This window comes from Procambarus clarkii, chromosome 23, assembly GCF_040958095.1.
Source record: "Procambarus clarkii isolate CNS0578487 chromosome 23, FALCON_Pclarkii_2.0, whole genome shotgun sequence".
Lineage (NCBI taxonomy): Eukaryota > Metazoa > Arthropoda > Malacostraca > Decapoda > Cambaridae > Procambarus > Procambarus clarkii.
In genome coordinates, this window is record NC_091172.1 from 24,083,057 (window position 1) to 24,097,730 (window position 14,674).

The window sequence follows — 14,674 nt, forward strand, 5'->3', positions numbered from 1 at the left end:
AGAGCCCAATAGGCTCAGGAACCTGTATACCAGTTGATTGACGGTTGAGAGGCGGGACCAAAGAGACGAAGCTCAACCCCCGCAAGCACAACTTGGTGAATGTTGGGGGGTGTGAGAGGAGGAGAGGGGGGGGGAGGGGGCAGGCGAAGCGGAAGTAGGGAAGGGAAGGGAACTATCAGGAGAAAGCGCCAAGCCATTACGACTATATAGCACTTGGAAGGGATCAGGATAAGGATTTGGGATGGGACGGGGGGAAAGGAATTGTGCCCAATCACTTGTGGACGGTCGGGGATTGAATGCCGAGCTGCATGAAGCGAGACCGTCGCTCTACCATCCAGCCCAAGTGGTTGGGCAGAGGAGTGGAGGCAGGGCCAGTTGCCCCCCACCACCGCCTCCGTCATGTGGCTCCTGTGTTTCCTCACCCTATTGGAAATTAAATTCCTATGGATACCTTCACATGTTGGCATCTCAAGGCATGACACTGTTGATATGCTTGCTAAGACAGCCTGTAGAAAACCAGTGGTAGAAATTGATATGGGTGTTTCATTAGCAGTGACAAAGAGAATACTTAAACAAATATCTAATGAAGATCTCACCGACCTAACAAATTCACAAAGACCTGAAAGTTGTAGCATTAAATATTATGATAGATATCGTGAGGAGACATTCACATATGGGACTAATAGAACAAGAACCCGGCAATGTGATGTTATAGTGGCCAGAATACGCCTGGGATATAGACGTATCTGGCAGCTTTCTCAAAACCCAAATGTCGAGTACACAATGTGTCAACTTTGTGAAAGAGAAAACATGCACTCTCTTGAACATTATATTGTAGAATGTCCCATACTGACTGACTTTCGCCCTCCTGGGCTAAGGTATGCTGAACTGTGTAATTACTATATGAGTACTGGAACACTTGATGATATATTGGACTTGTACCCTAGATTGACCATGTAATGTATCAATTATACAATGTATGTATGTGATGTAACTATATAACCTGAGCTTGTAAAAGCACCTTAATCACCTTCAGTGATTAAGGTGCTTTTAATCACCTTCAGTGATTAAGTGCTTAATAACATGTTAGTTTCTCTATCAGCTATTTTACCCTCTCAGAGTAGGAGAGCCATAAATGTATGTGTATGTATGTGTGTGCATGTACATGTGTATATATTGATGTATATGTGTTTGTATATATATGTATGTATGTATGTGTATAAAGTATATGTGGAAGCTGATCAGAATTACATTTCACCTTTGTAAATGCACATTAATGATACTATGTAAAGAATACATCGACCACTTTATGTAGGGCAGACATAACTCTGTGTATCTATGTATTTATGTTTGTAGGTTAGATTAGCATTTTAAAGGCACTACAATCACCTTCTGTGGTTGATTGTTTAATAAATCCCTGAACTATATGTTTAACAGATCTCTCACCCTGTCCATGGAGGACAGAAGAAAATGTATATATGCTGGTTAGCATTATTAGTGTGTGGCCACGTCTGTGGTAGAAAATAATATTAAAAAAATAACTGTCTTCCTCCCCAGTGTACTCTAATCTACCCATTCCCTTTCTCTCCCTCCCTCCATCCATCCTCTTCTTTCTCTCCCTCCCTCCATCTATCCTCTTCCTTCTCTCCATCCCTCCCTCTAACCTCTTCCTTCTCTCCTTCCCCTTCCACCCCCCCCCCCTCTTCGTTCTTCCCTCCAATCCTCCCTATCTTCCACTTCTCGCCCCTCTTCCTTCTGTTTTTATTCCTGCATCTCCTCCTGCTGTCTCTCGCTCCTCCCTCCTCTTCCTCCTCTTTTCACTTCTTTCCCTCTCCTTAACTCTTCTCTCCTCCTCCTGCCCTCTCCTCCTCCTCCTCCTCCTCCTCCTCTTGGTCTTCTCTTAACACGGTCGCTGGTTCGTCTCGCCCCATTTCTTGCAGCATCACTGTTGTTTGCTGTGCAGGTCATTGCCACGGTGATGGAGGCAGTGTTGCACTGATGGATGCTGCGTCAGGGGGACGGATGCTGTGTCAGGATGATATGTGCTGCATCAGGATGATATATGCTGCGTCACGAGGACGGATGCTCTGTCGGGATATACGATAATTCTCCGGGAATTTACGATGGCGATCAGGGATATACAACAGCACTCTGGAATATAGGATAGTACCCCCCGGGATATATCGTAGCACTATGGGATATATTGTATCACTCCGTGATATACGATAACACTCAGAGAAAAGATAGCACTCCGAAATATATGATATGTGCTCGGGATATGCAGCAACACTTTGACGGTAGTAGGGAAAGTTATGACTACGAGCGACCGTTTTAAAATTTTCAGGAGTCGCCCATAGCAGGAGGGGGGGGGAGGGTGTTTTCATTTTCCCCCGACGGTCGGGCATAACATACGGGGTGTTTTCATATTTTCTCCGGATGTACAGACATAGCCCATTTTCATTTTTTATTTGCCAGTACCTTATAGTCTCCTAATGTTTAGCTTTCATTTATCGTCCTCTCTCTCTTCCATTATGTATAATTCTCCAAAAGGGGATTAAAAGGTTCCCTCCTAACTCCTGCCATTTCCCCCCTTAAAGATAAAACGATCGCCTCCCGTCAACCCTGTACAGTCATCACTAATGGTCAATGACGTCACTAGCCAGCCAATCTTCATCTTCCCTGAATAAGTCCATTTTCTGTGACAGCGTATTTAACCCCATTTTCATATTTATTCCCATTTTCAATATATATGCCAAGGGGGATTAAAGGGCTGTTTTCCGTCAAGCCTAATGTGCAATGATGTCATCCATCATCTCACACAATAAGTACATTTTCTGTGATTTCGTATTTAACCCCATCTTCCCACATTACGCCCATTTTCTGTAATAGTGTGTTGATTCCCATTTTCAAAGATCATTTCTAACTAAGGACGCATATAGAACATATGAAATCAAATTCCCGAAAGCCTTTATAGGGAACCGAGCAGGATCACCTATTTACTTCCAGTCCAGGTTAACCAAAAACATCCACGGACAAGTATCTCACTTACGTAAGAGTCAAATAACAGAAACTCGAACATAGGAACACTATTTAACCCCCCTGTTGAAGTCTCCAACAACATACATATATTTAGTATTATATAATTAAAAATAATAATAATAATAATAATAATAATAAGCTATAACATCACTCAGACATTTTCATTCAATCCTCCCTCACTGTTAATCCTGTGCACGCCTCATTTACACTCATAAACTCTCCACACCTCAATGTATCAATCCATGTATACCCTATCAAAAATACTCGTTCCATATATATATATATATATATGTCGTACCTAATAGCCAGAACGCACTTCTCAGCCTACTATTCAAGGCCCGATTTGCCTAATAAGCCAAGTTTTAATGAATTAATGTTTTTTCGTCTACCTAACCTGCCTAACCTAACCTAACCTAGCTTTTTTTGGCTACCTAACCTAACCTTACCTATAAATATAGGTTAGGTTAGGTTAGGTAAGGTTGGTTAGGTTCGGTCATATATCTACGGTAATTTTAACTCCAATAAAAAAAAATTGACCTCATACATAGAGAAAAGGGTTGCTTTATCATTTCATAAGACAAAAATTATTGTAAATATATTAATTCAGGAAAACTTGGCTTATTAGGCAAATCGGGCCTTGAATAGTTGGCTGAGAAGTGAGTTCTGGCTACTAGGTACGACATATATATATATATATATATATATATATATATATATATATATATATATATATATATATATATATATATATATATATGACGGTGTCAGACCACGAAAGCAGAGCGATATAGGCTCATACAATCAAAAATGCACTTTCACTAAAATTACACAATTTCATAAACATAATTTTCACAAAATACACACACACACACTGACACATAACTCAAATACACTTTCACATTTGCTCATGAAGGTCTATTTTTCAGATAACATATACAGAACTTACACAAATACACAATTTGTGCAAAAATGTAGTTACATCAGTAGCACTTCAGTAATTAAAGCGCAACTTCCATAAATACACTATTCACACACAAAAAACTATTTTGAAACATGGACAATTAATACACAACTTGTGGAATTAATACACATCTTTGAAAAATTAATACATCCAAACTTGTTTTGTAATTGCGCAACTTGCACAATGACAATCAATACACAATAGGCAGAAACGAGTTTTTGTTTTTCGAACGAATTCACAATACACAACAGGGTCGGCCCCATTGCCTAACTTTAAGAAGGATTCGTGTCTATTGTGATTCCTTTGGGGGATGTAATTGGGATTTTGTTCTCCAGAGAGGTGATGAAAGGTGTGAGGAAGGCGGAAGAGAATAATGGAGAGAGGAGAGGAGAGGAGAGGAGAGTGGGTAGAGAGGAGGGGAAATATTTGGAAAAGGCGGCAGATGGAGAGAAAAGAGGAGTGGGGGGGGGGGGGAAGAGGGTTGAAGTAGGAAAGAGCGATGGAGAGGGGAGAAGGAGGGTAGGAAGTTGAAGATAGGAAATGGGGGAGAGGGTAGAGAGTGAAGAGGGAGGTGGGGGATGGGAAGGGGTAGGTGATAGAGGGAGAGAGGGAGGGGGGAAGCTGGAAAGAGGGAAAAGACGGGTGAAACTGGAGGAGAGATGAAGAGACGGAGTCTCCAAGAGAAAGAAGAGTCTCCAAGACAAAGAAGAGTCTCCGAGACAAAGAAAAGTCTCCAAGACAAAGAAGAGTCTCCAAGACAAAGAAGAGGCTCCAAGACAAAGAAGAGTCTCCAAGAAAAAGAAGAGTCTCCAAGAAAAAGAAGAGTCTCCGAGGAAAAGAAGAGTCTCCAAGACAAAGAAGAGTCTCCGAGACAAAGAAGAGTCTCCAAGACAAAGAAGAGTCTCCAAGAAAAAGAAGAGTCTCCGAGGAAAAGAAGAGTCTCCAAGACAAAGAAGAGTCTCCGAGACAAAGAAGAGTCTCCAAGACAAACAAGAGTCTCCAAGACAAAGAAGAGTCTCCGAGACAAAGAAGAGTCTCCGAGACAAAGAGGAGTCTCCGAGACAAAGAAGAGTCTTCAAACCATAAGAACCATTTTGCAATCATCTGCTGTCATCATGAGTGTGTTGTGCTTGAGTGCCGTGATGCCTGTGGCGTCATTACTCCTCGGCACATGATTGCTGTGCGGTTTCAATAATTACCTAGGGAATGCAACAGCTCTTCAGGGCATGCAACAGCTCTCCAAGGAAGAAGCAACCCTCTAGAGGTTTCAACAGCTCTTCAAGTCATGCAAAAGCTCTCCATTATAAACAAAAGCTTTCCAGGACATTATGAAGCACTCCATTAAATAATAAAATCTCATTAAGATATAAGAACCGCCTGTTGAACTCTTCAAGAATTTCCAGACCATTCAATAAGTAAGTTATCGGAACATAAAATTGGTTCCCCTCTTGGCCAGGACAAGGCAGGTCGTGGGAAAGGAATATCACGTCTTCCTGAAGGTCCGACTGGACTTAGTGAACCGCGACGCACTTCCCACGAAGCTTCAATAGGTCGGCCGTGACTTGTTTGTTCAGTGCCGGGGTCCTGGATTCCCACGCTGTCTCGACACACGAGCTGGCTCCTCTTCATGGGAAGCCCAGATCACTCATGGGGTCTTTTCTCGTGGCCTTCTGCGCAAGCTGCTCCAGGGTTACCGTGTTCTGTATTAGGGTTCCAGGTGAGCGAGTCCCAGTGTTCAAGATGACTCTCGCTCTGGGTTCGGGGTTGGCATTTTCTTTGAGTTCGAGTAGAATTTATTTTATGGTGCGAGTTGACTCTTCCTCGAGGCTGGAGTTGACTGCTGCTCAAGGTTGAAGTCTGGGCGCTGCAGGTGTCTCAAGTGGTGGCTTTAAGGGTTCTCTGCGGCTTCAGGGTCTGGAACCGTTTGCTTTATTACTCATCTCTCTCTGTTTCCATTCACTTCTTAAACTCTCTATCATTTGTGTGTACGTTGAAGGGTCCTTTGTCGATGGTCCTGTTTGTGTTGTCTTGGTCAGTGCCTTACTTTCGGGACGGGGGGGGGGGGGTTGACCTCTTACACTAGTAGCATTTAGGTCATGAAATCTCTGATTATAATTGTGTGGGATATAAATTCCCTTTGACTTACTAAATAAAACAATAATGTTGAGAGTGTAGGATGAAGCCCGCAGACAGCAGCCGTGACAGTATATCAGTCATGTGTCAGGAAGGAGGTGGGCAACTGGCCAGTCTTGGGCGATGGCGTGGGAAGGTGTCATCCAGGCGGGTGAGCCCCGACACCACCAGTGGCCGCCAACGCCAGCCAACCGTGCGTAGTGTTGACTAACGAACGGTGGACCCGAAACGAGTGTGAAATATTTCAGACATGAGCTTACGACAGCGTGCGATGCTTCCACCGAAAATACGATAATTCAGTCTAACGACCGAACGAAACTTTATTTAAGCGAACGATATCTCATTCGAACGTCCAGTTATACTTCAGCCGGAATGTACACGGAGATGTGTTCCACTTATCGGTGTACATGTACTCAGAGTTTATTTTAGGGGTTAACTAACTAGATGCAGGACTCAATCCCTTTTTGGTTGGTCATGTCTAAAGCCCGCCACCAAAAACCTTTTTATGGTGACTTATTGTGTGTGTCGATGTGGCCCGAGGCCCCCAGGGAGTGGCGGCAGTGTGATCCTTACTCCTTCCCTTTATTGTACTGCCACCACCATATTGCTCACTCATACGGCAATATTCATATTCGTGTGTGTGTGTGTGTTATATATATAGCACGCGCGCGCGCGCACACACACACACACACACACACACACACACACACACACACACACACACACACACACACACACACACACACACACACACACACACACACACACGTTTGAGTACCTGGTCGAGGTAGGGTTAATGCACTCAGGAAAAGGACACTTGCAAGAAGTTTGTGCGAAAAAATCTAGTGGAACATCTGGTTATCTTGAGATGATTTCGGGGCTTTAGTGTCCCCGCGGCCCGGTCCTCGACCAGGCCTCCACCCCCAGGAAGCAGCCCGTGACAGCTGGCTAACACCCAGGTACCTAATTTACTGCTAGGTAACAGGGGCATGGGGTGAAAGAAACTCTGCCCATTGTTTCTCGCCGGCGCCCGGGATCGACCCCGGGACCACAGGATCACAAGTCCAGCGTGCTGTCCACTCGGCCGACCGGCTCCCTAACATATACTGTACGTAAAACTTGGCTGCCTGTCCCCCGACACAATGAATTATTTTCTATACCTTTTAGGTAAACAATTTACAAATAAAATATACTGGAACAAAAACGTGTTTCATTGTGCAATAAGTTTTGTTTACCTGCGTTGTTGACCGGCCAGCTGACTCTTTCGTCACGTCTTAATTATGCAACTCACCGGATAGAACTTTCTCTTTTATTTGTACTGTGACGACCAGGGACCCCTGGTTGACAGACAGGGAACCCTAGTTGACAAACAGTCAACCCTGGTTGACGACCAGGGACCCCTGTTGACAGACAGGCACCCCTGGTTGACAGACAGGGAACCCTAGTTGACAAACAGGGAACCCTGGTTGACGACCAGGGACCCCTGTTGACAGACAGGCACCCCTGGTTGACAGACAGGGAACCCTAGTTGACAAACAAGGAACCCTGGTTGACAAACAGACACCCCTGGTTGACAAACAAGGAACCCTGGTTGACAAACAGGCACCCTGATTGACAAACAGGCACCCTGGCTGACAAAGACCGAGCCCTGGCTGACAAAGACCGAGCCCTGGCTGACAAAGACCGAGCCCTGGCTGACAAAGACCGAGCCCTGGCTGACAAAGACCGAGCCCTGGCTGACAAAGACCGAGCCCTGGCTGACAAAGACCGAGCCCAAACGATAATCAACTAACAAGAGTGTCTAAGATCTGGTCTAACTACACAGGCGAGGCCACGGAATAAACAAGTCTTCATTTTTATATTTTTGTCGCTGGCCTGTACAGGGTTGCCAGATCCAAATTGCTAAAAGTAGCGAGCTGACGGTCTAAAAGTAGCGAGTTTGTAATAAGAGTAGCCCAGTTTTTTGTTTAGTGATTGATACGGGTTTCAAAGTTATCTATTATGATATATAGAGTACGTTAAACGATTTTAATTATTTTATTAACATTATCCCTGCATATATATATATTTAACCAATATGATAATAGGATAACTTATCAATATTTACTGTTTGAAGCTTAATGGGTGTGGAGTCCTTCCACGTCTTTACAGTTGAAGATTACCAAGATCTTGATCTGCATCCACAACCTCGTTCTTGTATATTGCATTGCAGACTTATATTTAAGCATTGACATGAGTGGTTCAAATGACGAGCAACAAGTTACATTTTCTTCAAGATATGTTTTGATTCTCAAGACTGATGTCAAAAGCTCAAGTCCCATTCCCATTCAAGATTTCTCAGTTTAGTTTTCACAGACGTTACTCTCGAAAATATCCGTTCAACCAGGGCATTACTGATTGGCAAGCTGTATATTTTCAACACAAACTCAGCGAGGTCAATCAGTATGGGATCGCCAGCAGTGTTCTTGACAGTTGTTGTCTTGGTCTAAAATGACGATTCAGATGTCGGAATTTGTCCCTTACAAATGTTGACTAGTCAATGGTTAACAGTAGGCGCCACTGTCTTTCAATTTCACTAAGCTTAGATTGGTCAGCTAATACTAACGGAAGTTCTGAAATTGGTGGCCATGTAAGCTAAGGCATATGATAGGTAACAGATTTTTCACCTTTTTTTATAGTTTCAACATTACTTAGAATACGAGAAAGAAGCTATTTGCAAGCTTTCATTAAAAAATTATCGCATCTTTCTTGAACATTTTGAAACTTTTCCTGAGTTGTAAAATTGTTCTGTCTGTTGGTGGCCGAAGTGTTGAAAATTCGTAACCAAAGTCAACTTTCTCCAGGGGCAGATACATAGAATTGTAGTCCAAATTAACATGAAGCTTTGCATGATGAGGACGAAAGATTCTTCTGAGTATTCCAAGAGTGAAGTTTTCTAAGACAGTGTGAAGGCTATACTGATCTGCTTCATCTTTTGATAAAGAAAAATCATCCTTTCAAAATCATTTAGGATTGGTTTGAGACATGTGAAATATAGCTTATTGGAGGGATCAGCGTACATTGAAAATAGTTGCCTTGCAACATATTTATCACAAGAGGAAAAAACTATTTGGTAATGAGTTGTTAGAGAACCCCACTGATCAAACGGCCGCTTTACACTACCGCTCCTTGCCAACCATCGTCTTCCTGACAAAGGTATTAACTGTAAGGGATCCTTCCCATCATTTATCAATCTGGAAATTTCTAGATAACTTTCTCCCCTTAATGAAGATCTGAGGAACCAGCTGTAGCTTTTGGGATGAAGTATTATTAACAATTAAGGTTGGGAAATCTATTGCCCCTGGGGAGGATTACCTTGCCTTGCGGTTACTTTTTCTTTCAAAGGTTCCTTGGATCAACGTCCCCAGGGGCCGGTCTCTGACCAGGGCTCTCCTGCGTTAAGTGGTCTAGTCAATCAGGCTGTTGGACTCTGCTGTGATTTGTACAGATTATATTATTAAAGCATAAATAATCATCATTGAGTTTCTTAATATTAATAGCCCAAAGTAGCCCAACTTGCGTTTAAACTAGCCCAAAAAGTCGCAAGTAGCGAAATTAAAAATTTGGGAGCGTGGGGCTCTCAAAAGTAGCCCAATTCGCTACTTGTAGCCCAATCTGGCAACCCTGGGACTGTATACCAACATGAAAATATAATTTTCAAGAATTAACTGCTTAGCAGGATAATTCAATAATATATATTCATTGGCGCAAAAGTGATGTATATATATCCATTAACTGTGACTATAGATCGATGGGAACCACGGACTCCATCCTCCCTGCAAATGAACTTTTGGAACTGATGTGAAATACATTCAAGAACTCTGCGAGTGACTCTGATTTTGTTACGTTCTGTGCCGTCATTTCTAAGTGAGAGTGAAGTTAGATTACAGAGTTAGGACTGGTACTGGCGGCTTCAGACAGCCTTCACAAGACTGCTTAAAGTCCAGACCTCAGCCACTGTGGTGAGGGACACGAGCAGGAGAGGTTCAGGACGTTTCCCCCTCTCCCACTGTCACCCTCCAGGACGCCCCCCCCCCCACCCACCGTCACTCTCCAGGACGCCCCCCCCCCACCCACCGTCACCCTCCAGGACGCCTCCCACCCCACCCACCGTCACCCTCCAGGACGCCTCCCACCCCACCCACCGTCACCCTCCAGGACGCCCCCCCCACCCACTGTCACCCTCCAGGAGCCCCCCCCCACCCACCGTCACTCTCCAGGACGCCCCTCCCCACCCACCGTCACCCTCCAGGACGCCTCCCACCCCACCCACCGTCACCCTCCAGGACGCCTCTCACCCACCGTCACCCTCCAGGACGCCCCCCCACCCACCGTCACCCTCCAAGACGCCCCCCCTCCCACTGTCACCCTCCAGGACGCCCCCCCCCACCCACCGTCACCCTCCAAGACGCCCCCCCCTCAAACCGTCACCATCCAAGACGCCCCCCCCCAACCCATCCACCGTCACCTCCAGGACGCCCCTCACCCATCGTCACCCTCTAGCTCCCCCCCCCCCCCCACCCACCCACCGTCACCCTCCTGGACGCCATTCGATATATTTCCGCGAGAAAAATAATTGATTTAATTATTATGTCTGCAGCACGGGGCACACCTCGCGATAAAGGGCGTCTCTCGTGTACACACTCCGGCGATTCTTGTCATAGTTTTTTGGAAGCGGTAATATTTCGTTTTTATCCGCGGGAGGAATTATTGTCTTTGTTCCGTATCCGTCACATTTTTGACCACGTGGTTAATTGCGTTCTCGAAAAAAACAAAAAACAAAAATTACCGAAGTTATTATAGATTAATGTATTAAGTTGCCACCTGTTATCGTTTGCTGTCCTTTTGTCTCTGCTATCGTGGTTTTTGTTATCGTTTGTGGGTGATGTTGAGAGTTCTTGAAGGAGAAAATGATATTAATATGCAACTAACTTGTGAAGAATAGCCCGTGTGGGAGAGGTATGAGAGGCGAGACGGTGTTAAATAATTAGTGAGCACGTCTGCACGTGCACGCAACACGTCACAGACCATGGCAACACGTCACAGAGCACACCAACACATCACTGAGCACACCAACACGTCACAGAGCACGTCAACACGTCACTGAGCACGTCAACACGTCACAGAGCACACCAACACGTCACAGAGCACACCAACACATCACTGAGCACTCCAACACGTCACAGAGCACGTCAACACGTCACTGAGCACGTCAACACGTCACTGAGCACACCAACACGTCACAGAGCACGTCTGCACGTCACAGAGCACGTCAACACGTCACTGAGCACATGAGCACGGTGAAACAGGGAGGTTGTTCTCCTGGCTTGCCAGGCGTTGAATATGTAGTGTGAGCGTGGCACCACCTGGCACTCCCTCATCGGCGCCACCTGGACCGACTGGCCTCTAGCAGCCTGGCACTAAGACCACCTGGCACTCTCTCAGCACCACCACCTGGAACTCCCCTGGGAGGGGGTCTTACTAGGTACCCTAGAAGGTTAGTAAAGTATAGTTTTGTCGTTCCCCTTAAGCTAGCCCCACACACCCGGCGGGACTCGACCATACGACCAGTTTAATTAAATTTTTTGTATATATTTCCTCCTGGCATGATGAGGCTGTAGGATCAAAGTTATATTGTGTCTTCTTCGACCTGTCTCTATCTTCATATTAGCGACTGGTGATGTCCACGCATGTACAGTATAAGGTTGGGGGAGAATGTGCTGATCCGGACTGGAGGAGTCCGGTTCTCCTCTTTTGGAATGGAGGAGAGGAGCTGGAATAGGAGGGAAGGAGTCAAGGAACTCCTCGAATCCAATCACCTGGAGTTCGAGCACCTGGAGTCTATCCACCTCGAGTTCGAGCACCTGGAGTCTATCTACCTGGAGTTCGATCACCTGGAGTCCAACCACCTGGAGTCCATCCACCTGGAGTCCAACCACCTGGAGTCCATCCACCTGGAGTCCAACCACCTGGAGTCCATCCACCTGGAGTCTCGGGGACTGAACACCGACCTGCAAGAAGCGAGGTCGTCGCTGTAACGACCAGTTCAAGTGGGGAATATTTGCCCAAATGTTAGAATTGCAAGTTGTGCTACTCCCGCGGTCTTGTCTACTAGAACTCTTAAGAGTTAGCAGCAAACTACAGCGTGTCTTCAGAGGCCTTTGGGGGCGTCAATTTTTGCTGGCCTGACCTCTCGATACCATTCCTTTCCTCCGTCCTATCCCAGCCCCTTGTCCTCACAGCCCACCTCTTTAACTGTCCGCGTGTCCTTTCACAAGTGCTATATTAGTCGCATTGGTCGAGTGTTTTCTCCTCATTAATTACTTTAGGTTAAGGCTTGTTTAATAGTCAGCCCCTCGCCTGAGACGACCGATTCGTCACGGACCTCATACCCACACCGACCTCATACCCACACCGACCTCATACCCACACCCACCTCATACCCACACCGACCTCATACCCACACCGACCTCATACCCACACGAGGTCGGACTTGACAGAGGTCACTCTCAGAGTGTTCAGTGTTGCTTGGTGTTGCCTGGCGTGTGGACTATGTATTATAATGTGCCAACTTCGGCATTTGAGTTGTGATTGTTGTTGTTGTTATGGGCCCGTCCTCAGTATTAATGTTGCGGCTGCTGCATAGAAGTGTTCTTGAAAGTGGAAGTGTTCAAGAAGCCATTAGAAACGGTCCTGTAGGAACCGCCGGACCAAACGGGTCATGACCACAAGTTAGGAGGATTGTGGGGGTGGGGGGTGTGAGGGGGGGGTTATGGGGGGGCTGTGAGGGGGGTTATGGGGGGGTGAGAGGTAGAGGTAATGAAAAGGGGTGATGTTGAACAGCACCACAACGGCCTAGACATTAATATAGATGAAAATCTTTTAATATAGAATGGAAGGGGGGCGCTGGGGCTCCCCCCCCCCCCACTGCTCTCTGACCCACCTTGCACACACTACCTGTACTGGGTGATGACTGTGTCAGTGACTGGTTGATGACTGATTAATGACTGGATGTACCAGATACATCACCAGGTACACTGACACTGTGTCAGTGACAAGGTGATCACTGTCAGTCGTGATGAGTGGGTGTGTCTGTGACTGGTTGATGACACTCTTGACAGTGACTGGGGTGCCGATTGATGACACTACAGTGCCAGATGAGGACTCATCACTGGGGTGGGCTGTGACACGCTAATAACAACCCCATTTAATCACCATCGCTCTTCAATGCACAAATTATTAAATATTTCAGTTGCCAGCTTCTCTCAGTTCTGCCATAATATATTCTGGCGCTTGTCAAAGGATTAACATTTAATTAGAACCGCTCTTGAAAAACGTAAATAAATTTGCTGCGGTATTCCCCCCTTTTTTCATGACAAAAGACTGGCTATATCGTTTGGTATATGCGTGTGACGGTCGTTTGTGCGTGTGATATACGCACAAGCGTAGACTGTGCGTATATCACTCGACCACTGTACGCAGTGATTGTGGTACGTTATTATACGCATGTACGCAGAATGTTTTGCTCATTACAGTTTGTTATTCATATGTAATGCACCTCATACCCATCCCATGGGGGTGGTAGTGGGCCCAATACCCATCCTGTGGGTGGTAGTGGGACCAATACCCATCCTGTGGGTGGTAGTGGGGCCCAATACCCATCCCATGTGGGTGGTAGTGGGCCCAATACCCATCCTGTGGGTGGTAATGGGCCCAATAACCATCCCGTGGGTGGTAGTGGGCCCAATAACCATCCCATGGGGGCGGTAGTGGGCCCAATACCCATCCTGTGGGTGGTAGTGGGCCCAATACCCATCCTGTGGGTGGTAGTGGGGCCCAATACCCATCCCATGTGGGTGGTAGTGGGCCCAATACCCATCCTGTGGGTGGTAATGGGCCCAATAACCATCCCGTGGGTGGTAGTGGGCCCAATAACCATCCCATGGGGGCGGTAGTGGGCCCAATACCCATCCTGTGGGTGGTAGTGGGGCCCAATAACCATCCCATGGGGGCGGTAGTGGGCCCAATACCCATCCTGTGAGTGGTAGTGGGGCCCAATAACCATCCCATGGGGGCGGTAGTGGGCCCAATACCCATCCTGTGGGTGGTAGTGGGCCCAATACCCATCCTGTGGGTGGTAATGGGCCCAATACCCATCCTGTGGGTGGTAGTGGGCCCAATACCCATCCTGTGGGTGGTAATGGGCCCAATACCCATCCTGTGGGTGGTAATGGGCCCAATACCCATCCTGTGGGTGGTAGTGGGGCCCAATAACCATCCCATGGGGGCGGTAGTGGGCCCAATACCCATCCTGTGGGTGGTAGTGGGATCCAATACCCATCCTGTGGGTGGTAGTGGGGTTCAATACCCATCCTGTGGGCGGTAGTGGGGCCCAATACCCATCCTGTGGGTGGTAGTGGGGTCCAATACCCATCCTGTGGGTGGTAGTGGGGCCCAATAACCATCCCGTTAGTGATGGTGGTAAAGGTTAGTGTGGCACAT

The 14,674-nt window shown here is 46.4% G+C and overlaps 1 protein-coding gene across 1 annotated transcript; it reads left to right on the plus strand.

Annotated features, from left to right (window-relative positions):
• Positions 1-4,659: 4,659 nt before the first annotated feature.
• LOC138367776 (nucleolar protein 58-like) lies at positions 4,660-5,175 on the plus strand. The gene has a single exon (XM_069329739.1). The coding sequence runs from the start codon at positions 4,660-4,662 to the stop codon at positions 5,173-5,175; it is 516 nt and encodes a 171-aa protein (XP_069185840.1).
• Positions 5,176-14,674: the final 9,499 nt, after the last annotated feature.

What these genes read in the sequence shown, in the direction of transcription:
- LOC138367776 (XM_069329739.1), top strand. Translation starts at nt 4,660, where the DNA reads ATGAAGAGACGGAGTCTCCAAGAGAAAGAAGAGTCTCCAAGACAAAGA.